General features: G+C 45.8%; 1 protein-coding gene across 1 annotated transcript in view; it reads left to right on the top strand.

Moving 5' to 3' along the window:
• LOC119404881 (cyclin-G-associated kinase) overlaps nt 1-22,718 on the top strand; it is a 67,597-nt gene that overhangs the window by 10,788 nt on the left and 34,091 nt on the right. The window contains exons 5-9 of the mRNA XM_037671571.2: nt 1,627-1,766; nt 2,984-3,109; nt 6,357-6,446; nt 9,531-9,666; nt 20,284-20,478. Coding sequence (XP_037527499.1) covers nt 1,627-1,766; nt 2,984-3,109; nt 6,357-6,446; nt 9,531-9,666; nt 20,284-20,478 — 687 coding nt within the window. The remainder of the gene's footprint in view (nt 1-1,626; nt 1,767-2,983; nt 3,110-6,356; nt 6,447-9,530; nt 9,667-20,283; nt 20,479-22,718) is intronic.

Below are 22,718 nucleotides of genomic sequence, written 5' to 3'. Positions count from 1 at the left end.
GCATTGATAACTTTTTAATAATGGATTGCTTTGAAAATAGCTAATAGTGTTGGGGAAGACAAAATATGGTTCTTCTATATTCATCTAAGTATAGAGAGTTTTACATGAGACAAGTGGGCACCGCGCTGTCACCTTGGGCTGTTAAAGGGACCGACAACTGATTTTTCTCGACACAGTTTTTTATGGCGCGACAGGAAGCTCACCCTTCGTAGCGTTTGTAGCTGCAGTGGTTTATCCGAAAAGCACGTAGTTATTTTATAAGCAGTATTTTTCGATCTGAAAGGCTCCAAACACGCATGGAGGCTTGCTTCAGCAACGCTGAGAATTGATAGCGATGCCGCTAGCCCTTGTGAAAGCTGTCGTTGTTCTGCTTTCGCAGGAGTTACTGTAACTATGCTTAACCAACTTTATTTTTAGCTTTCCAACCATTTTTGCAAATAGCAAGCTGTTACAGTGAGATGTGTGGCTTTATACACCTTCCCGGTATTTGTACAGCGTTGTGTGCGCCTGCGCCCAAGGTTGCCTGCGCCTGTGTCATGGATGGCTTGTCCCGGCGTCGTTACTCTCTCGATGCACGAGCCAAGCCAAGTCATCGAAAACGTCACTATGCATATGCGCGGCCGCGCCGAGTAGCAGCGCGCTTCATTTTTGAGATGAAGTGTAGGTAGCAAAACTATGTCGGGGCTCTAAAATCTTAGCGACCTGGAAACTGCGTGCACGGTTGCATGAGCACGCTGAAAAGTTGCTCAAGACGCGCTGACGAGCATGGGATCATTACGTCACGCGAAGGCAGCGCCACTTTAATGCATACTACTAACGCAGGCCTATATGTACATTATTATGGAGTAATACCTTTTAATATAAAGAAACGAACAATATTTCATTACTAACAAAAACATCGTCGACCGCGTACAGCAATCAACGGTCACGTGGCCGTCTTCATCGGATCATTCATGTTTTTGCCGCCAGAGGCGCCACAGGTCATTTTTCGCGACTTTCAATTAAGAAATAAAAATATAAATCCATCTCTCACGAAAAAAAACGGTTGGTTTGAGTCAGTGCGACGGTCAATCTTTACATCAGTGGAGTCAACTCATTTCATATTCTGGGTAGTTGTCGGTCCCTTTAAACGGATGTTTTCTTATTTTTATATACTATGGTGTGAATTAATGAGGTCATGAAACGTTGAATGCACCAACCCAACAGTCTTGATGCATATTCGTCTACTGCGGCACTGTTTGTTTAGTTGTTAAAGGTACAAAAATGGCAAGGCTACAGCACAATATGGAGGTGCCGAAACCCATCTGTAAAATAGTCTATACGATTGCTGCGTGCTTTTATTCGTGCATCTACTTTCTTGCGTGTGGAATGGATGGTCATTTTCGTGTTCGTGCAGCACTGCGGGGTCATCTTGTGTGCTTTGCAGCTTTGAAAAGTCGTCCAAAGAGACCTCTGTACCTTGTAAAACATAAAACTACGCCTACATACAGGACACACAAAAAAAGAAGTGGACGGGACCACTTCTTTCTTCTTGTGTCCTCTATGTAGGCGTAGTTTTATGTTTTCCATGTCTTACCAACTAGCCCCCCACTGTACGCTTCTCTGTACCTTGCATTGATGGTGCAGGTGGTCCCCTGGTGGATGTCCTTCAACAGCGGACGACAAACCTCAGCCTCGCTCAGGTGCTGCAGATCTTCTACCAGACGTGCAGCGCTGTCCGTCATATGCACTCGCAGAGCCCGCCTATCATACACCGCGACCTCAAGGTCAGTTGCTGGGCAATAAGCGGCGTCTCAAATGTGTTTCATCATCATCAGCCTGACTGCGCAAATGCCTCTCCCATGTTTTGCCAATCAACCCGGTCCTGTCATTGCTGCGGTCACATTATTCCCACTAACTTCTTAATCTCATCTGCCCACATAACTTTCTGCCCCCCTTTTGTGCTTGCCTTCTCTTGGAATTCAGTCTGTTATTCTTAATGACCAGCGGTCATCTTGCTTACGCGCAAATGCGTTTACGAGAACTGAAAGCCAGGCCAGTTGCTTGCAGTTCACATTAACCATTTCAAACACGACCTAGGAAGAACTGTCTGTAAATGCATCACATATACACAGCATTATTTCAAGGCTCTCAATAAGTTGGCTAGAAATCATTCCTTCTCTTGACAAATGATGCCATAAACCCAAATGACTGTGCCATAAACCCAAAGTCCATGGCCATTGGCTCAATTGAGCATTAAGACCTGCTTAGTTACAGCGGCCGCCGCTAGATGCCGCCACGTGCCCATGCGTGCGGTCACGATCACACTGAAAGTAAGCCGCGCGCTCGAGGAAAAAAAGAAAGAAAGTGCTCAAGGCCATGACGCACGTTGACAAACAGACACATCTTCTTGCCTCCGTGTCATACCCCTCTGTGCAGCTTTCAGCGTGCTCGCTGGTACGAAAGGAGAGGAAAGCGCTTAATGCGTGAGACAAATCTCGTACTTCTACTTGACGAATTCTAGAAATCTTTTAGGCAGTCAATTCGTGAGGCAATGAGCTCGTTTAATGAAGCCATTTGATGATTGCTTGGGAAAGTGTTGCAGGGCCCCTTTAAGTTGTAGAAACCTGTTGAACAGTCATTTGGTGGTATTCTGCTTGTGATCTTATGACCATTGCGAGACTTTATATAGTTGTAATATGTATTCATTTTGTGGTAAAAGCAGCACTAAACAACCTCAACACAAGAAGAATGACACAGGTCAGGCGCTGTTCAGCACCCGTCCTGTGTCCCCCTTCTTCTTCTTCTTCTTCTTCTTCTTCTTCTTCTGCTTCTTCTTATGTGTTGGTGTCTTTTTTCTCATGTGTTTTTGCACTGCTTTTGCCATGAAGATCGACCAACTAGCCCAGTTTTGCATGCTATTGCAGTTTGTATTTGTTTGAAAAGCCAAATGTGACTGAGGTTTTCACTTCTGTTGTTGCCACTGTGCCTGCTGTTGTTGCAGATTGAGAACCTCCTGCTGAGTTCCAAAGGCACCATCAAGCTGTGTGACTTTGGCAGCTCGACGACTAAGTCCTACAAGCCCGACAGCTACTGGACGGCCATCCAGCGGAGCCTAGTCGAAGATGAGGTGAGTGCACTACACTCTGTTATGCTCGAAGACTGTTTTTTTGCAGCAACAGTTTTAGAGATTCTTCCAACTGCACTTACAGCGTCTCTGTCAGGGATGTGCGGATAGTATTAAAAAATTTTTAGTAACTGATCCTGAGCTTTATGAAATTGTCCATTGTTTTTTTAGTGTTTATTGTACACATCTTTCTAGTTTGCTTTTGTGTGCACAAAATGAAATTCTTGTCATTACTTAGTTGTTCACTTAATAAATTCGCCCATAGAAATATGGATGGGTTACATTTTTTTTTTTCAGCAGCTGTTTAAGGTAGGTCACCACCTCTGAGAAAAAATTCTACAGTTTTAGTGCAAAAGTTGTAATTATTGTTTTGGCTTGTAGGGCTTAGATAGCTTGAAACTTTAAAATGACAAAATTGCTAAAAATAAAAAAAAAAATAAAATTTATAAAAATCAAAATGTGCCAAAATATGGATGTTGCGGCAATAGTCATAACTAAAAACGGTAGGTGCGATTCAAATGCAACTTGGCAGGTACGTAATGGGAACAATAACCTGTGCATCTGACCACCACGATCGTCACATCTCTAAGCTAAGATGTGCTATCCTAAAAAGACTGGTAAAGTTGATGTCTGGCAGGTTTGTTTTTCGCACACTTGGCCATAGCATAAAAAGTTGCTGCTCATTTTCAGTCATTCTGCTTGAATGCACAGTTCCATATATAAAGAAATCACTCTCGAAGTTTTATGCGAAAATATTTATTACAAGGAAAGTTATCACTGTTTGCATAACTGTAAGATGCAAAAAATTATGTTTTTGAGAAAAATGGCTTTAAAGATTTGAAGCGAATGTCCATCTGATAAAGAAGCATTCACTATGTCTGAAATTTAGCAGGCTCATAGCTTGGACCCTCTTTTGAAGCAAGCTGAAATACGCACTTTTTCCTTTCTCGTTCTGCGTCTCCAGCTGACTCACAGCCACGTGCTCCACAGCGTGTTCATGCTTGGTATATTGATTCCCTAACTTGCATTGACTCTTCCTTTTCGTCTTATACTTTGCCACATTTCATGGAGTACTATAACTTTCTCATTGAAAGGCCAGAACTAAATCAGAGAGCTTGAAATGGGTACTAAAAGCACAGACAAACAAATGCAAATGTGTGTAGTGTAAACAACAGAGTGGGGCAGTGCCCCCGCAGCCCTGTAGTGGAAAGGTGGCAGGTGCTTTGAAATCGGAAACCTTCAGTTTCAGTTTTGGATCCATCTTGGAGGGGTTGGAAAAATAGTCATAACTCTTGAACGGCTTAGGGTAACGACATAATTCTTTTTGCTAAATACTCTTGAATAGACAGGGTGCATGAAAATGCTAAATCCAAAAAAATAATTTTTTCCGAAAAATGCAAAAAATGTGTCGCCTAAACCACTCAGACTTCAAAGACGAGATAGTGATTTCTTTTTCACCTTCGCTACCCTTCATACAGACGCTGTCTCCTCTTCACTTCTTTGCTCTTCATAAAACATATGGACAATGTCAGCACTGAGCTTTGAGCCTATCAGGATTTCATGCCTTCCGATTATACATGCTGTTATCCCTGCTTGCGCAACCAAAACGCACAAAACGAAGTGAACTCGGTTAATCGCGCACGATAGCCTCATGAGACGAGGCAAAATGGGCCTGCGATTTCATGGCAAAGCATGACGGGAGACAATTCACAACTGGTATCCCTCGTATATGGACCAGTTGAGAGCTTACTTCCTCATGTCGTCACGCGAACAGACTGCTGGCGTCGCAAATTGTGTCGAAAAGACTGGAAACGCCAGGAGAGAATAACGTGCTTGTTCTATGTATTTTCAGAGGTTTTTTTAGGGGCCCTTTAAAGGTTGTTTCTGTGCACCTCATTGTTCAGACATGGCATGTCCTGCTTGCCACGTAACAGTGCGCACGGACCTTGTCAAGCCTTCATTGAAATTTTTCTGCGTTTGCCCAAGTGTATCCAATACCGAAATAGCAAAGAAGTTCTGCGGAAACCCGCAAGACGGAGGAACGTTTGTGAAAGGGAAAACCTGTCACCCGTCCTGGATGTCACCAAACATGGACCGCGACAAATTTTCCCTCGGCTCGATGCTTTTTTTCTGACAAACCTGCACGGGTTTCCTGGTAGCTTTCTGCTACAAATGGTTGAACCACAACTGTACATGATACTGAAATAAACTTGAAATTTGAACATGTCCTATTCAAGTCTTCCAATTTCGTAGCCTGCATCCTTCAGTACAAATATTTTTTTGGGTAGTTGATATCTTGTAGTTTGGGCCATCAAACATTAACCCTTTCGCAACCGATGACGACTATACTCGTCATTAACAAAAATTGGTCCCACACGAAACCATGGAAGACTACTATACCGTCATACTTGTGTTTCTTGACGGCGAGATGGCCACACTTGTCCATGTTAGGGAATTTGTGTCTTGGCTTTCATTTTATTGCCATTTTTCATTGTATGTCCGTGCGGTGAAGCCACCTTCGAGTTGTCTTCTTCTACGCGATTAGTGAAATAATGGAACCCCACTGAATTGAAAGAATGGTACCGTTTTATTCAAAAAAAGAAAGCTCTACAAATTGAGCAAGAAAAAGTTTTTCGGTAATTTTGGCACGTTTTTCTTCTTTTCTTCCGGTCACGAAAGGGTTAAAGTGAGATAAATTTCATCCTTCAGCCTTATTAGATGACCTTTAACATATAATGGCAGAACTTGCGTGGAGAATTCTGTATGTCGCTTGTGGAGGCAGTCTTTCCCTCTCTTTTTTCATTTCTTTGCAATTATTTGCAATCCTTGAAGTATGCTAACGTGAATGAACTGCCCACTTGATTAAAAAAAATCTTTTTGTGCTTTTAACGAACGCTTCATGATGCTCAAGATTACAGTAGACTCTCAGTAAATGGAAATGTCTTAAACGGAACTGCTGCTTAAATGGGACGTCTGCCTCTGATATGATTGGTTTCATACTTGTATTCTGCACCTCTGTTATCTCTTAGTAAATGGAACTCCTGTTAGGTGAAACACATTTTCCTGGTCCCTTCAGGTTCTGTTTAACGAGAGCCTACTGTGGATCAGAAAATTGCCAGAAGTGTGTACGTGTAGCATACTAAACATGGGTCTCTTATTGTACTTTTAACTTTATGCATTTCATGTTCGACGAAGGCTGCTTCATATTAGATATCATTTTTTTTCTTTTACTCGATTCTGCTTGTGACAGATGTGTAAAAACACGACTCCGATGTACCGGCCGCCGGAAGTGTTGGACACGTATAACAATTACCCCATCAACGAAGCCATGGACATTTGGGTGAGGGTCTTCTTATCTTCACCTTTGACCTTTGCTCCCTTTTTCCTGTCTCTGTAGTTCTGTAAAAGCAAAAATCCACTATTAAATTACCTTCATTCAGTCCTGTGTACAGCATATGTGTCGGACCAGGATTAATGTGAAGCAGCTGTTACTGTGTAATAGTATTGTCACACGAGCATCTGTAATCACGATCAAGACTGCTCCAGATTAAATTGATCTGGATCAGCTGCACTTATGCGGTCACATTTAATCGTGATCAGGCCCTATTGGGAACATGATGACCGCGATTTGTGCATCGCGATCTGGCTCCCAGATTGTGACTTAGCTGACGTCTGCATCAAATTCGATACCGATTAGTTGGACAGTGTAGCAGTGGCCATTGTTGATTGCGATCGAGAAATCTGGTCTGAATCTACCCTGGTCGCGATCAGAAGTTCCCGTGTGACGCTGGTATTACATTTCCTTGCCACTGTGCCATCAAGAATTGTCATGTTCTGTTCCTAAAACTATGCTATGCAAGAATGCTCATATGCACAATATGTCGTTTTGCTTGCATGTTCATTCTTCTGCATCCTGTTGTAGCACTGTTTGTGCACCTAATAATCAAGATCCCTGCTATAGCATGTGTCGTAGCTCATGCCACCACTGCAACGTAACCATATTGTCGTTAATAAAGTGCACACTTATCCCACAAAAAGTGTGCTTAAGACAAGCTTTTTAAAAAGTGCATGGCTTTATAAATTGGCATGTTGGCAGGTGGGGTGTAGGTATTATAGACATTGTGATCCATTCTTCAAGGAACACCTAGTCATTAGCGAGATTTAATGCTGTGCTTTGCGTACTGAGCCTGAGCAGAAGTTCCATGCACGTGCTGTATGCAAAACATGGAGCTCTTATGTATGCAACACAACACTGTTACGAATGCTACGTACTCAGTACTAAGAATTGCTGTTAAAGGCCAACTTCGGCGATTTTTTTACCATGTCAAAGTGATGGTGCTTATGCGTTCCCGAGACGCTCCTGTCACGGGCAGTAGAAATACTCTGCAAATTGGACAATAATTTTAAATAAGCAAAAAACACAACACCAAAACCGAAACCCAACTGAGCAGTAATTTCTTCGCATGACGTAAAAGCTGGTAAAAGCCAGATATCGTGCAAGGGATGCTGGTCTCGCCAACATGGAGCATGAAAGCTGCAAAAGCGGCAAAGAGCAGACGCTCAGCAGAAAGGTAACCACGCTGCAGCAGCCGTACCTTGTCTGTGATAGACCGTGACACGGGCACAAGCTCCTCGGAACTGTTGGACAATAACTGCTGCGATTCGGACACATTTGGAGGCCAACTGGAATTGCCATTCCTCTTCGATGAAGTAGAACACGCCTATTTAGTTATATGTGCTCTCCTGGTTTCGCATTCTGCTGCTAGATGGCACCACCTTTCCAGGTGGCTGAAGTTTGTGGCTGCTGCGATTGGGTAAAATGCAAAGTAAGTTTATGGACAAACTGATGCTGTTCAATATTGCTATGGGAAGAATGCACAAGTTTGTGAATAGCGGCATTGGTAGGGTCGATGAAATTTAATATAAGCCAAGTACAAGCCACTTTTCGCACGGCACGCAGCTTACCGTATACGGATAGGCCTGGTCACGGTGGAAGGAAAGTGTTTCCATGCGGCGATGTTCAAGCATGTGCACTCTTCAGCCGGTACGGTATTACCGTACTTCACGTGCGGTAAACCGGCACTGCTAGCTAAAACACTCCGTTATGGAGACGAAGACTAATTGTGAGCTGCGAGTATTTCGTGACTGTTACGGGTAATCATGTGCATCCCACAGCACAACACCGCTTACCACCCATCACATGCATGCCCACAAGGAACTGAAATTCGCACACCCAACCAACAAAGCGCTGGCCGAACACACACAATCTTTGCCTAGTGGACAGCAGACGCTTTAGTGGTACTTTGGTTCCGTTGCTTTGCTCTGAATGGCATCACACGCACAATGTTGCCCATAATTATGGGAAGCTAGGTCGGAGAGTCAGGGCAATCAATAAAATTAATTTGTAAAGAATCTGCGCATCTCTCCAGCCTGTAATTTGGCACAAATGACAGAAACGTGCAACGGAACATACCCAGTGAAATTTGTTAGACAGTTAAAGTTTAGCGGGTTTAGCGGAATAGCGGGCTTAGTGGAATAGCGGGATCGAAGTGTGCATGCACAGTACGCTAAACGACCTGTAGCATTTACTGTACGCATGCTATTTTTCAGATTTAGTGTTAGCGTGTTTGCGTGGTTAACGTAGTGTATGTAAAACATGGCGGCGGTTTTGGACGCCCACTTCTTTCGTAGCAAACGACTGTGCGAAATGGCTTCGCTTGCCTTCAGGTAACTTCAACGACAGAGTGTTACGGATAACTTAGCGGTGTAAATAAGTCTGCAACATGAAAATTTTTGCTTTTGATGCGTAGTTCACATTTATTTACTTTTATTGTCACTAAAAAAAGCAGTAATATTGCAGCGTGCGGGGATACAAGCGAGCATTCTCGGTTTTGTTCTTTTCACTTTTTTTAACGCATTCACCCTTCGCTAGGTGGCGCCACCGTCCCACCTTGGGCACGTAAACGCTATCCCGCTAAACTAAAACACGCTTTCCGCAACCAACGTTTGCGGCAAGGTAACACTGTTCCCTTAACTCCCGCTATCACACTAACACTAAGCTATAACTGTCTATATTGAGATCCATTGACCTAAAAAAATTGCCGGAGTTTGCCTTTAATGAAAGTCACGGTAATTTAAATATTTACTTACCTTTATTGAAAAGAACTGGCTGATATTGATTAACTGCATGTAAAGTCGTCCAAAACAAAGATTAGTTTTGCTGCATTAGTGTGATGTCTTAATGATAATTGGTGGGACAGTACAGCGCGTTTCCTCTAACCATAGACAATACTGTATAGTGCCAAGGAGCTGTTGTCAAACAGTCCAGTCCTGTTTTTCTTGAGTAATACTGCACCTGTTGCCGAAGAAAGGTGCCTGCTCTCGTTGACGCGCTCTCGTTGCACGCATGCCCTCGTCGATACAGGCCCTGGGCTGCGTCCTGTTCCTCCTGTGCTTCCGCGAGCACCCGTTCCCGGACTCGTCCAAGCTCCGCATCCTCAACGCCAACTACAGCATTCCCCCTGGGAACACCAACTTTGACATCCTCCACGATCTCATACGTGAGTGCACGCAGATCCCCTGCTCTGTCTTCTTCAACTCTTTTTCTTTTTTATGCGTCACTAACGCGGCATTGACGTCATTGTGACGCACTTCCAACCTTGAATTCAGACACCTTTTGGTGGTGGCAGCTAGGCAGCGACATCTAGCTGTCATCCGCTGTGTGCCATCAGCTGTAAGTGTGAACTTCCATAGCTGTCGCCGTTGTCTTTCTTCCTTTCAAAATTCTCTTGCAGTCATGTGACATGTCACGGGATCTCGTGGATGGGGTCTTTGTTTTGCTGCTGTTGCTGTGTTTTTTTCCCGTTCTCTTGCTCGTCAGCTGCAGTTTGTAGCACTGTCGCTAACTGCGGGCCAGCTCAGAAGGCGTGGTTTTGCTTCTGTGTAGTTTTTTTTTTTACCCCTTGTCACCACTTAGTGTCCCCGTGTTCTTTCTTTTTTCTTTTTAAGCGTCATTAGCCTGTCTGTCACGTGCCGAGTGCCATCCGGGCTGCTCTTAAGCAGTTCTGTGCAGCATTGCCAAGGCTGAAGCTGCTTCTTGTTGAAGGGTGCGGGATGGCACTGCAACGTTTCGTGACCTCTTATATAAACTTTTCTGAATCGTTTTCATCCCAGTTTCTGTCCTTCGAAGGCTGGCCACTTTCTGAACTTTGCGTACCGGTTCACACAAGCATGCATGTGCATGTCACGAAATACCTGTATGGGACTGAATACCTGAAATATTGCGCTAGTTTATTTCCATGGCCGCTGCTTGCAGTAGTGCACGGAAAAAGTGGAAACGAAGCGTTAGGGCCGCCGTGTAGGGCGCCTCTGTCGCATTTCCGGCCCTTCTCGGCTTTTACCGTTGCCATCTTTTGGCAGCAAGTGGTCTTTGCTGTTCTCTACTGGCAAGCAGTTGTGCGGGAGACGTGTGCTGTGCCGTGTGGTGTGTCCTTGGCTTCCCTTCTTCTGCGGTGCTCGGGCTTCTAAAAATCTTGCCTACGCCTCGTCATGATCGATAGGATTCTTGAAGAAATTGCGAGCATGCTGTCGTGGTGCTCATGCTGTGCCGGTTGGAGCCTCGCCGAAGGCTTTCCTGTAATGGCCTGTAAGGTTATTTCAGGTGGGACGTTGCATTTCTTTCTTTAAGATGGTGACATGTGGCTAATAGTCATCAGGAACTGTGCTTCTTTCCTGCGGTTGTTAGTACCCTTAAGTTACTGACGACTTCTGGTTTCATTCGAGGTGTACGAACGTCAGTGAATTTTCAGAATCCATCAAGTACGAGTGTAGTTACAGGGATTTGTCGCACGGTTTAAGCGCCTTCTCTCTCCTTATGTACCAGCGAGCTGAAAGCTATGCATGGGAGGATGACAATGGGGGCAAGAAGCTACGTCTGTATGTCTGTGCGCATATGACCTTGAGCGTCTTCTCTTTCTTTTTTTCTTTGAATGCACGCCTCACTTTCAGTATGATTGCGAACATGCTAGTGTAATTCTATACTGTGTGTAATTCTAGCACTAATGAGTGCAGTGCGGGCACGTCGGGGCATCCCTCGGCGGCTGCGGTAACTGCAGCTCACGATGCTCGAATCGGCCAATGGCCAGGATCTTTGTGTTTATGGAACGGTCATTTTGGTTTATGGCATCTTTTTGTCGAGAGAAGTGAGCGATTTCTAGCTGAATTTGAAATTGAATTGTCAAGTCTGTGCTACGTGTTGTGCTATGTTTGGCTCGCATGTTTGCAGAAGCCTCGACAACCGATCGGCAGCATTTTCTGACCATGTGTTGCAGGGCTCGTTTAAGCTCTTCTAGCAATTTCGCTTTCACCTGAAGCGTACAACTTGTGCGCAGACAGTCTTATTTTGTCTTTACAAAAAAAAAGGTAATCTGAGTATCATTAATTTTTGCTCCATTGAACCGGTAGCTTGCACGACATAGCCAAAGTAAAAATGTTTTAGTTTCATTACTAAAGACCGGATTTTAGGCAAATGCCTACTTTGTTCCTTGCACTTCTATCACGCCACTTTGATATGTGAGCATGAATTAGAGGCTAAGAAGGGCTTTTATAGTGTCCTTATAGGGCCTATAAATGCCTATTTTTGGCACTTGTGCCTAAATGCCTATAAGTGCCTATAAATGCCTATTTTCAAAATCGGCACCTGTATGAACACTATTTAGCCTCAAATTTCGCTTTTGAGTTCAGTTTGAGACTGTTATTCATGTTACCGGGCAACATTGACTGTTCGGAACTGTGCGAGGTTCAACCTGGTCCTCTAGTTTAGCGAACTTCCGAAAAACAATCGCTTGCAGCAGTGAAATGGGACGTGCCGGCGAGCATACGCTGCTGCGCTGACATGGCGCGAGCGGTTGGCGAATGCGAAACCGCAGGGAACCGTGAGGGTAGACTGAAGAGCAAAAGAGAAGGAAATGTGTTGTGCACGCGAATTTTGTTTAGGTTGTAACTTACTTTTTAAGGGGAGATATTGGCTCTACGCGTGTCGACCCCGCCACTAGGACGAATCGCTCCCTTCTGGTCTATTAGCTCCTGCTCTGCCCTTCTCAGTCATGCCGAAAAGAAAGACAGAGAAATGTGTTGATTCTACAGTGGACACTTGACTCACCATGCCCCAGAATAAGCGGAAAGACCGTATTCTGCAAGCCGCGCGGAACGAAGGACAATTGCACGGCAACGTTCAACCGTTGGTACCTGTGTACCACCTTAAACAAGAACATTTTTACAGCAGAGCCGTTATGTTCAAGGTTTGCCGTGTGTCGTAGATAGAAAATTATCAACATCGTGAACTGGAAAGCTCTCAATTGCGTCGCCATGATCCGAAGGCGAGCATCATAACCCACTCAGCACTTCAGGCACGCTAGGAGAGCATAGCATAGCCTTGTATAGTGTAGTAGAGCAAGGGAGTGGGAAGTGGAAGTGAGGGTGAGGAGGAGGGAAAGGAGAAGGCATGAACGACTACAGAGAGAGAGAAAGAAAAAAGAAAAATAGAAACGAAGAGAAGAGATAAAGAGATAGAAGGCGAGAGAACGACTACAGAGAGAGAGGGGGGAGAGAAAAAAAGACATAGAAAGAGAAGAGTAGAGAGAAAAAAGGATGGAAAGAGAGAAAAAGATAGACAGAGAAAGAATAGACAGAGAGAAAGTGGTAAAACGAAGCAGACACAAAACAAGATACAAAAAAAAAGAGTAAGCGTAGCCATGTATAGTGTAGTGTAGCAAGTGGTGGGAAAGAGACAGGTGAGAGGGTAAAAGCTTAGCCAAGCCAGGACCAGCGTGGTGCCCACCAGCTCTGTTTTGACCTAGCCTTGCGTGATTTAGTGGAAGCTGCGCAAATTTTTATTTCCTGTCGTAGATAGAGGTCACGCACGTCTTCCTTTGAAATTATTTGCATTTATGTAAAAAACTTATTGCACCTATATTTACAATATTGGAGGCCTAAAACGTTGTTTCGCGTGCCTATCTTTGGCACCTAAAACACGATTTTTTAATGCCTAAAAATCCGGCCTCTATTTATTACGTCTACTTCGGAAGAACATTCCGGATTGATATCTCTTATGATCAGTTTTTTTTCTTTGTTCGGCAGTGCATTTGAGAACTTCAGCATGATGCCTATACAGAGAAGCATTGGAAACGGCAGTCTTGCAGCACCTAAGTTACTGTAGAGTGACCTTACTGTTGGATGCTTGCTATGAAATCATAAATTCCCTGCTGCATGTAGAACAATAATATTTGACTCGCGTGTTCAGGGAAGCCTTGTCTGCAGATCGGCAATATTTTCTGTGTTCAGAAAGTGTTAAAGAGGCCATTTAACTCTTTCCATACCGCAGCTATAATGCATTGATAGTTTCAATTGATGCTTTTGACACATTCCGCACCGTTCACGGATATGCCGCGCCATCTGTCGTGAAGGAGAACTACAGTCTTTTTTTTTTTTATGTAGTTTGCTTTTTTCCCTGTGTGGCCTCCTGTAGTCGCCATAGCAACTGCCACAGTTTCTTACACCGTGGCTGTGATGCAGGTTCTTCTTATTGTTGGTAATAGCTCTCTGTGGCTGAGCCTCCGAGAGTTTTAATAAGGACAAGGCCGTTTGTTTGACAGAAACCACACAATACATTTAATAAACAAATAAAGCGAAACAACTATCTATCTACATAAAATTAAACATTTTACAAAAAGAGTCAATGCACACAATAAAACACTCCTAACGACAAGTTAAATGAAAGTTCAGAGACTCAAACTAAGCTTTACAGTTCATCGCGGACAAGCGGCGGAGCGGCGGAATAACTGGTGGTCAGTCTCACCATGTCGTTTATGCTGGCTGACGTTTGAGGAACCGGAACGCTGTGGCTCCCGCTTGTGGAGTAGACGCGGGCTGGCTGGCTGCGACGTGGAAAAGGTGGCTACTGGGCGACCCCTTGAGATGCCCGGAGGAGCAGGGCTAGGCGCCTGAACGAACAGCTCGGGCCCGTAGCCCAACTGCTGCTGCTTGCCTGTCGGAACCGAAATCCGCAGGCCTTGAGGTAGTGTTCGATTGAGGCCTCCTCGCACAGGAGCAAGGCGGCAGGAGGCTCCGGCTGGTTGAAGCCCTGGAGGCTCGGGTCCGCAACCCGACTGCCTGTCTTCAGCGCCCGGTCCGGAGACAACCTTCTGCTCGCCACGTATCCTCGAACTCCCCCCGGAACCCTCTCAGGCCAGGCTTCTTCTGCCCTCGGGTACACTTGTCCACTCCTCATTGGAGACTACTGGATCTCGGTGTTGGCAAGTGATTGGCCCCTGAGATTATCCGTGTTGTTTTCTTATTGGGCCACTTGTCCGCTGAACCCTTGTGCCTCGCGCCCTCGTGAAGGTATTCGTCGTCGTTGTCTTCCATTCAGCACTGTTGTCTCCACGCGCGCACTCCTTGTCGTTTTTCTTTTTATGACGCGCACTTTTCAAAGGTGCACAATTCGAACGCGCACTTTACTCATCACAAAGGCCCCTTTTTCGAAAAGTTTTTCTCTTCGAAAAACTGCCGCTCAGTGCGCGGAACATATAAGTGATAGGGAGCACAGACCATGCCTGTAGTGTACTAACCCGTCTTCAATACAGTCAATGAGCACACAATAATAGCATTCACAACACAAAAACTGTGCAGTCATAGTTAGTAACAGATTAATGATCTGGTACTGTAACGATCTAACCTTATACTGGTAATGCCAACAGAGACTAAACAATAAAACTCTTCAAACACTCACACAATATCAGTCCGTTCAGTACAGCAGATCGGTCATTACACAGTTCCGCTATTCAGGCCAAACAAACACCCCTAATGCACTATGACCATTCCCAACAATACGCCCGTTTAATCCAAGCCAGCTTTGCCTATACACTCAAAGAGCTGCCACATAACCTATTGACCTTACCTCACATCCGACATCACTATCTGTACATCACCTTCCATTCAAATTCAAGAGAAAGTTCACAACAAACTCGGATATTTACAAAACATAGAAATCCGTTATCCAAAGTCAGGAACCCAAAACAGCGACCGGTCATTGAACTCGACGCTCAAGTTATAGCGTCCCACACCAGACGTGTGGCATTATTCAAACGCTTAAGGAACAACCGTGGCAAAGATGCTTTGAAGCGCGTTTGTTGAAACGCGTGTCTGTAGCCCCGCATGAGGACACACGGACGCTCAGCGGAGTTACTAGCCTCAGAGTAATCAGGAATCAATCGAAACTGAAGGCGTTGCTTCCAGGCACAACGAGACACGAGCGTCCGATTGATTCCTTCCCGCACGCGAACGCCTTTCTTTGCCTCGCACTCTTTTAACGAACCTGAAGCCTTAGAGTAAATGCTCTCCGCATTCCAATACGCCACGGGAAACACACCCGGCTCCTTGCTGCTGAAGCAAGGATGCCCTTGCCATCTGCCATCTCCTCCGAGTTCACCTTCAACCCTCTCATCGCTGTGTTCAACACCATTCACCTTACCATATTGGTAATCTGGCTCGGCCACATCGATAGATACTGGGGAAAGCACCTCCGACGCTAAACTGTCCGCTTGGACAAGTGCTTCTGCACTCTCCCCATGCTCTCTCGTAGAGACTGCATCTGCAGAAACCCGATAAGGCAGACTCTCTCTCTTTAGGACCGAGTTATTCACATGGTCTTCAACCATGTACGTGACGCCTGTTACCATCGCCTGTGGTACACAAGGATCGGCTGCCACCACCTCAAACCTTACTTCACGGCACTCGCCGTCATCACCCAGGTTATCTTTTTGTGCTCCCTCAGTGGAGCTGTTGAGAGGCAATCCTACCTCCTCCTGATACCTGCTTGGCCTCTCAGAGGTACCAAAGCACGACTGACTCTCAATGGAACTGCCTTGTTCCATGCTCTCGAAGCTGTCCTTCGCTTCATCAAACTCTGCAAGATTTCCGCTTTCTTGGCTGCCCACCTCTCTGCCATCCTCTATCTGAGCTCCTGGCTCTAACGAAAGGCTATGGCGAGGTTCAAGGCTAACCTTACAGAAATTCAATTCACTCCCGCAAAAACTGCTATCGGAGCAAACATCGACTGCTTGTTTCCGTCTCTGTATTTCTAGTTGCGTCCCTTTAGCCATCGCGAGTTCGAGTCGCCGCTCAAGTTCTCGCCTCTCCACTTCGAGCTGTTCCTTTCTAGCTCTTCGTTCCGCAGCCCGTTGCTCTCGCTCTCGCGCCATCCGCTCTTCATACCACGCTCTGAACTCCGCTCCCTCGAGACCCATACGTTCCGCCAGTTCCAATATTTCCCACGTGCTCGTCATGGCTTTAACTATTGAAAAATCAAGTTGAAAAACAAACGGCTTTGTCCTGTCGCTGCGGACGCCAATTTGTGATGCAGGTTCTTCTTATTGTTGGTAATGGCTATCTGTGGCTGAGCCTCCGAGAGTTTTAATAAGGACAAGGCCGTTTGTTTGACAGAAACCACACTATACATTTAATAAACAAATAAAGCGAAACAACTATCTATCTACATAAAATTAAACATTTTACAAAAAAGAGTCAATGCACACAATAAAACACTCCTAACGACAAGTTAAATGAAAGTTCAGAGACTCAAACTAAGCTTTACAGTTCATCGCGGACGAGCGGCGGAGCGGCGGAATAACTGGTGGTCAGTCTCACCATGTCGTTTATGCTGGCTGACGTTTGAGGAACCGGAACGCTGTGGCTCCCGCTTGTGGAGTAGACGCGGGCTGGCTGGCTGCGACGTGGAAAAGGTGGCTACTGGGCGACCCCTTGAGATGCCCGGAGGAGCAGGGCTAGGCGCCTGAACGAACAGCTCGGGCCCGTAGCCCAACTGCTGCTGCTTGCCTGTCGGAACTGAAATCCGCAGGCCTTGAGGTAGTGTTCGATTGAGGCCTCCTCGCACAGGAGCAAGGCGGCAGGAGGCTCCGGCTGGTTGAAGCCCTGGAGGCTCGGGTCCGCAACCCGACTGCCTGTCTTCAGCGCCCGGTCCGGAGACAACCTTCTGCTCGCCACGTATCCTCGAACTCCCCCCGGAACCCTCTCAGGCCAGGCTTCTTCTGCCCTCGGGTACACTTGTCCACTCCTCATTGGAGACTACTGGATCTCGGTGTTGGCAAGTGATTGGCCCCTGAGATTATCCGTGTTGTTTTCTTATTGGGCCACTTGTCCGCTGAACCCTTGCGCCTCGCGCCCTCGTGAAGGTATTCGTCGTCGTTGTCTTCCATTCAGCACTGTTGTCTCCGCGCGCGCACTCCTTGTCGTTTTTCTTTTTATGACGCGCACTTTTCAAAGGTGCACAATTCGAACGCGCACTTCACTCATCACAGTGGCTCAGGGACAGCAATTCCAACACATTCAGGGTGGCAAGATTTGCGTGCATTCCAGATCCGCCCGTTGCCGTCTCTTGGCTGCTGCTTCTTCGGCCAAGCACGCTGGATCCAATTGCTGTCGGCGTTGTGATTCCCGTGCTGCAGCACGACGAGCTGAGGATCAACCAGCCTCGCTGTGCCAAGCTTTGCGCAACCTAGTGCAAACGTCCCGCATTGTTTTTAATTGAGAACCTGGGTGTAGGAACTCTTGGATGTTGAGAGAACAGCTTTCTTATTTGCGAGAACATGTCTCAGTGAACCCCCCCATTTTACGAACAGCAAATTGCTGGCTGTAGTTTCACGGCCTGTCCGCCACGGTGCTGCAGTGGTTACGGTGCTTGGTTGCTGACCCGAAGGTTGCGGATTTGATCCCGGCCGCGGCGTTTGGATTTCGATAAAGGTGAAATGCTATACTCGCGGACAACTTTTCTTGGCAATGAAGGATAAGCTACAGTGGTGGAGCTTCTTCACATGCACTCCTGCGTGAAGTGGTTCGGTTTGATGCACGTCTCATACCGCTGTGGAAAGTGATGGCTGCACGCAATCAGCAGTGCATACCGACGCAGACGCCACTGAGTGTTCAAGGTACACGTAAAAGGTGGGGCTTTCTTACGGGTGCAAAAACGCAAAGTGACAAAGTATAAAGTGAAATAAATACAAATATCTCAATGGTGTGTGTGTTGCATCCTGTCTTAAAGAGCTAAATGTCGAAAATAAAGGAGTAGTTTTTGTATCTCGTAGAAAATACAGACGCATTTGTGGGACTACATTCATTGGCAGTAGGATACGCTTGATTTGGCTCTGTAGCCTTCGCTTCATTTCCGAGAAAAGTTGTCCGTTAGTATAGATGCTCGTGTAGTCTGTGATGTCGGGGCACGTTAAAGACCGCCGTATGGTCTAAATTTTTGGAGTTCCACTATGGCGTGCCTCGTAATTATATTGTGGTTTTAGGGCTTAAGGGGAGATACGGGTCGAAAAACGCAAGTTTTTAGAAAAGTTACAGATTTTTTGTTTTCACCTGTTTTGTTAAGATTAGTATCTCTACTGTTCCGAAAATAAAAGTCGAAGTCGAGACTCAACTGGAAATGCGTTAAAATTGCGTCTAAAGAGCACAAGGTGGCTGTTAATCTGGACTGAAAGTGTGGCGTCTTCTAGCGCCTTGCAGCCGATAACGCGCGGCCGCTCGCCATTGGGGATCGCATGAGGAGATCTTCAAATAACCACGGTTTCCCATGCTGCAGAAGCGCAAGAAATAATAAAGAAAGCATGCTTTTGCCGCGCTTTTCGAGGGCTGCGACTGGATTTTAAATCACAAGGTACCGATCGGGGACCGCCATTGGCCGCTGCACTCCTTGCGTGTTGTGAAGCCTGCTTGCAGGGTCTGTGTTTCATCGAGCTGCACAGCTGAACGTTTCTCTCGCGTATTTATTTTCATCATAGACGAAGAGAACCATAGCAAGTGCAGTCACCGGCCAGTGAAGTATCGCTTGGTGAACAAATTTCGACGACGCCGGCACAAATCGAAGCCAAACACTCGCCGAAAGGCAAGTGCGTCTGCTGCCATGAGGCCTAGCGACGGCGACGGTGATGCTTCCAACGAGTTTGCCACGGCGTTCGAGTATGTCAGGGCGTCTCAAAGAGAACATCGGACTCTTCGACGACGAAGAGAGATCACGGTAGAAAGAGTCTTCCTTGATCGCTGACATAACGGCATTGAACATCCTCGTGATCGGTGCAGTGTGTCCAACGTGTCATCGTTCGGGAATACGCGTCCGGGAACCAGCTTACAAACGCAAAGGCGTCGTTTCTGGAACTGTAGTGCGAGAACAGTGAGTGCCCCAAAAGTATTCTTTCGGTGACGTATACGTTGTGGCAAGTTGCTTCGAGCGAGGAGGCCAGCATAGGGGCGGCGAGTGACGGACCGATCGCAAGCAGAACCTACGGCAACGGGAGCTCGCGCAATAGCTACTCTGCTCGAAAGAGCTGTGAAGGAGAAACTTACGGCACTGGCTCATTTTAGTGGCAGTGACTACTAGAAGAACAATTTACCTCTCTTGTGTGCAATTTTGATCGGATTTCGTTACCTGTTTCATAAATAACATCCAATTTTAACTTTAAACTTCATTTTTCTCAAAACACACTTTTAGGCAACTGTTTCAACGTGCCCCTCTTGTTTTTAGTGCTTGTGGTGCTCAGATCTGCATCAAATTTTGCCCAAATTTTCTCTAATGTGTGGGGAGTGCAGTTATCTCCTCGAAATCTCAATATTATGTTATGCATATTAGAAAATTTGCAAGTAAACATTTACTGGGGTCTGGGTAATATGGACCTCCCATGTTTGAATTTTTCACGTGTAGTAAATATTTTATATGCACTTTCTGGATAGTGGTCGGCACTCTACAGTTCAATTGGAGCAATATGAGCCATCAATTGTCAAAATTTATAGAAGTTTAAGGATCGAAATAGGGGGGGCTGCAAGGCCTATGTTTTACACATTTCTCATGGTGCAGAACAAAAAGTATGCAACTTACAAGAAAACTAATTATATATTTGAAATTAGCATAAAAATCTCTACAAACACCACATATTTCATTGCTCTAGGATAAATATAAAAAAAAGTGTCTTCGAGCCGACTCTCCCCTTAAAACCTTGGAAATCAATCAGGTAAATAATTAATCAGTTAATTAGCTCTGTGACTTATCATATCTACGCACATACAACTCTGTTGTGTGAACCTTGTTTGTTTTGCTGGGCTCGCAGGAGGCATGCTCCAGGTGAACCCCACATCGCGGCCCACGATCATCGACGTGGCTGAGCGACTGCAGGAGATGGGCGAGGCCAAGAACGTGCAGCTGGAGAGCTCGCCGGGGCTGCGCGGATCGAGCCCAGTGACGAGCGGCGCATCCCAGGGCGACACCAGTGCAGCCCCGCACAGCGTGGCCAACTCCACTTCCAGTGAGTGACACGCCTTTTTGCCTAGCGCTGGCTAAGTATGGCTAAATGGCTGCTAATGTTGGCGAGGGCTGGCCCATGTAGGGCTATCCATTGTTGTAACAGTAGTATTGCCTTCATTATGTCCCAGTCCAACGACGCTCTTATATGTACACAGCCCCATCAGGTGCGAATTTTGATCCACTGTCTACAAATGTGTCAAATTACACAACATAGTTCTTAGGCACTCAATATTACATTCCAAGAAAATAAAGTAATATAGTATGTTGCTTTGTGCGAATTTTAGTAATTCATCCTAATTAGCATGCAATGAAATATTTTATTATTCTGCAGTCGGTCATGTTTCATTTTTACATAAGACAAATTGCATCAGAGGCTCAAAGTGCATGCACGACTTATTTTTGGTTGTACTCATTTAGAGAAAAGAAAAATAATACTTTTGACATTGGTCTTGGAACGCGGCACATCGACCGAGCCGTCCAGCATTGTAGTGCCGTTGCCAAGGTGGTCAGCTGCAGTCATACGCAGCACATTAGGTCAAGTAAAGACACAGTGATTGTGCAGAAGGTTCAGTTCATCCTGTGTGCATGCATCTTGCTCTTTCCTTTCCACTAGTCCAAAGAACTGACAAAAACAAGTTACGTCCACATATGTGGAGCCTCAAGCGGATAGACAACAACCTGAATTTGTTTGGTGTGATCTTCGTTTTGCCATGTGTCAATTTGGGTGCTGGAGCCTTACTGCGCCATCTTTCTCTGCCTTTGTTACTTTTACCGAGTCTACCCTGTGCCGCCGCTGTCGTCGTCGTCGTAGCAGCAGCAGCAGCAGCAGCAGCAGTAGTAGTAGGCGTCACGCAGGTCTGTGGCCAGAGGGGGGAGTGAATAAATAAAGCAAAACGACAAAGCCTAAAATGATGATGATGATGTTCGAAATGTGCAAGCGCGCATATTTCAAATCTAGCGGCAGATTTATGCATAGGTCGGCGAACTCACTCATGAGTCGACTCACTCAGACTCACTCAGACTCATAACGAGACGTGAGTCTGAGTCTGAGTGAGTTCGGGTGAGTAAAGTTTTTGTGAGTCTGAGTCCGAGTGAGTTTGGTTGGGAAACATTTTGCTGAGTCTGAGTCCGAGTGAGTCCAGTTGAGGAAAAGTTTGGTGAGTGTGAGTCCGAGTGAGCCCTAAGGGCAAAATATATTGCATGAGTGAGTCTGAGTGAGCTCCACATTTTTTGCCGACCTATGGTCTTATCTACTCAAGTTCAGCATCACTATCAGCCTTATGTCGGCTCACGTTTATACTCACGTATACTCCCACATAATTCAACGCGCTACCGTTCATACGTCAGCTCAATATTTATTGATCAGACGCATGAGGTGAGGAGGGAGAAGGGGAGGAGGTGCCTTGACCTACCCCCGCAAACTTCTTCACGGCAAGTTACTGATCAAAATATCACGTGTGGGTCATCTCTTTCAACGAAAATATCCTTATTGAACTGCAAACTCAGATAACTCGTCTTTGAAGGTACGAGATCAAAATGCGCTAAGTAGCGCACCGATTATGCGAGATATTGGCGTTAAAGAGCATTGACATTATAGTCGAAAAAGGCTAATTATAGGCTAGCGGACTCATGAGTCGACTCAGTCAGACTCACTCAGGCTCAGATCGAGCCGTGAGTTTGAGTCTGAGTGAGTCCGGGTGAAATATATTTTGGTGAGTCTGAGTTTGAGTGAGTCCGGTTGAGAAAAATTGTAGTGAGTCTGAGTCCGAGTGAGTCCGGATGAGGAAAAGTTTGGCGAGCTTGAGTGCGAGTGAGCCCTAAGGGTAAGATATGTTTCGTGAGTGAGTCTGAGTGAGCTCCACATTTTTTGCCGACCTATGGATTTATGACACAACGTGATCTTGCTAGCCAATCGCATACACTCGTGCGCTTGCCAGCTTCGCTTTCCGATGGGTTTCACAGTGTGGAAATGGCTGAAATTTTTGTCACTGTCTCCCACAGTTCTACGCAGTTGAAAAATTCGTGAATGCGGGGTGTCGCTGGAGCCGATGTTTCGACAAGCGGACTTGTCTTCTTCAGGGCTGCAACTGCTTTCCTTCCCACGCACTAAGGAAAGCCGTTGCAGCCGTGAAGAAGACAAGTCCACTTGTCGAAACGCCGGCTTCAGCGAAACCCCGTGTTCACAAATTTTTCATCTTTTCAAGCTTCCATGTTCCCCTGAACTTCTACCTTTTTGACAGT

The sequence above is a fragment of the Rhipicephalus sanguineus genome, chromosome 9, assembly GCF_013339695.2.
Source record: "Rhipicephalus sanguineus isolate Rsan-2018 chromosome 9, BIME_Rsan_1.4, whole genome shotgun sequence".
NCBI lineage: Eukaryota > Metazoa > Arthropoda > Arachnida > Ixodida > Ixodidae > Rhipicephalus > Rhipicephalus sanguineus.
This window is presented reverse-complemented; position numbering and strand designations above follow the sequence as displayed.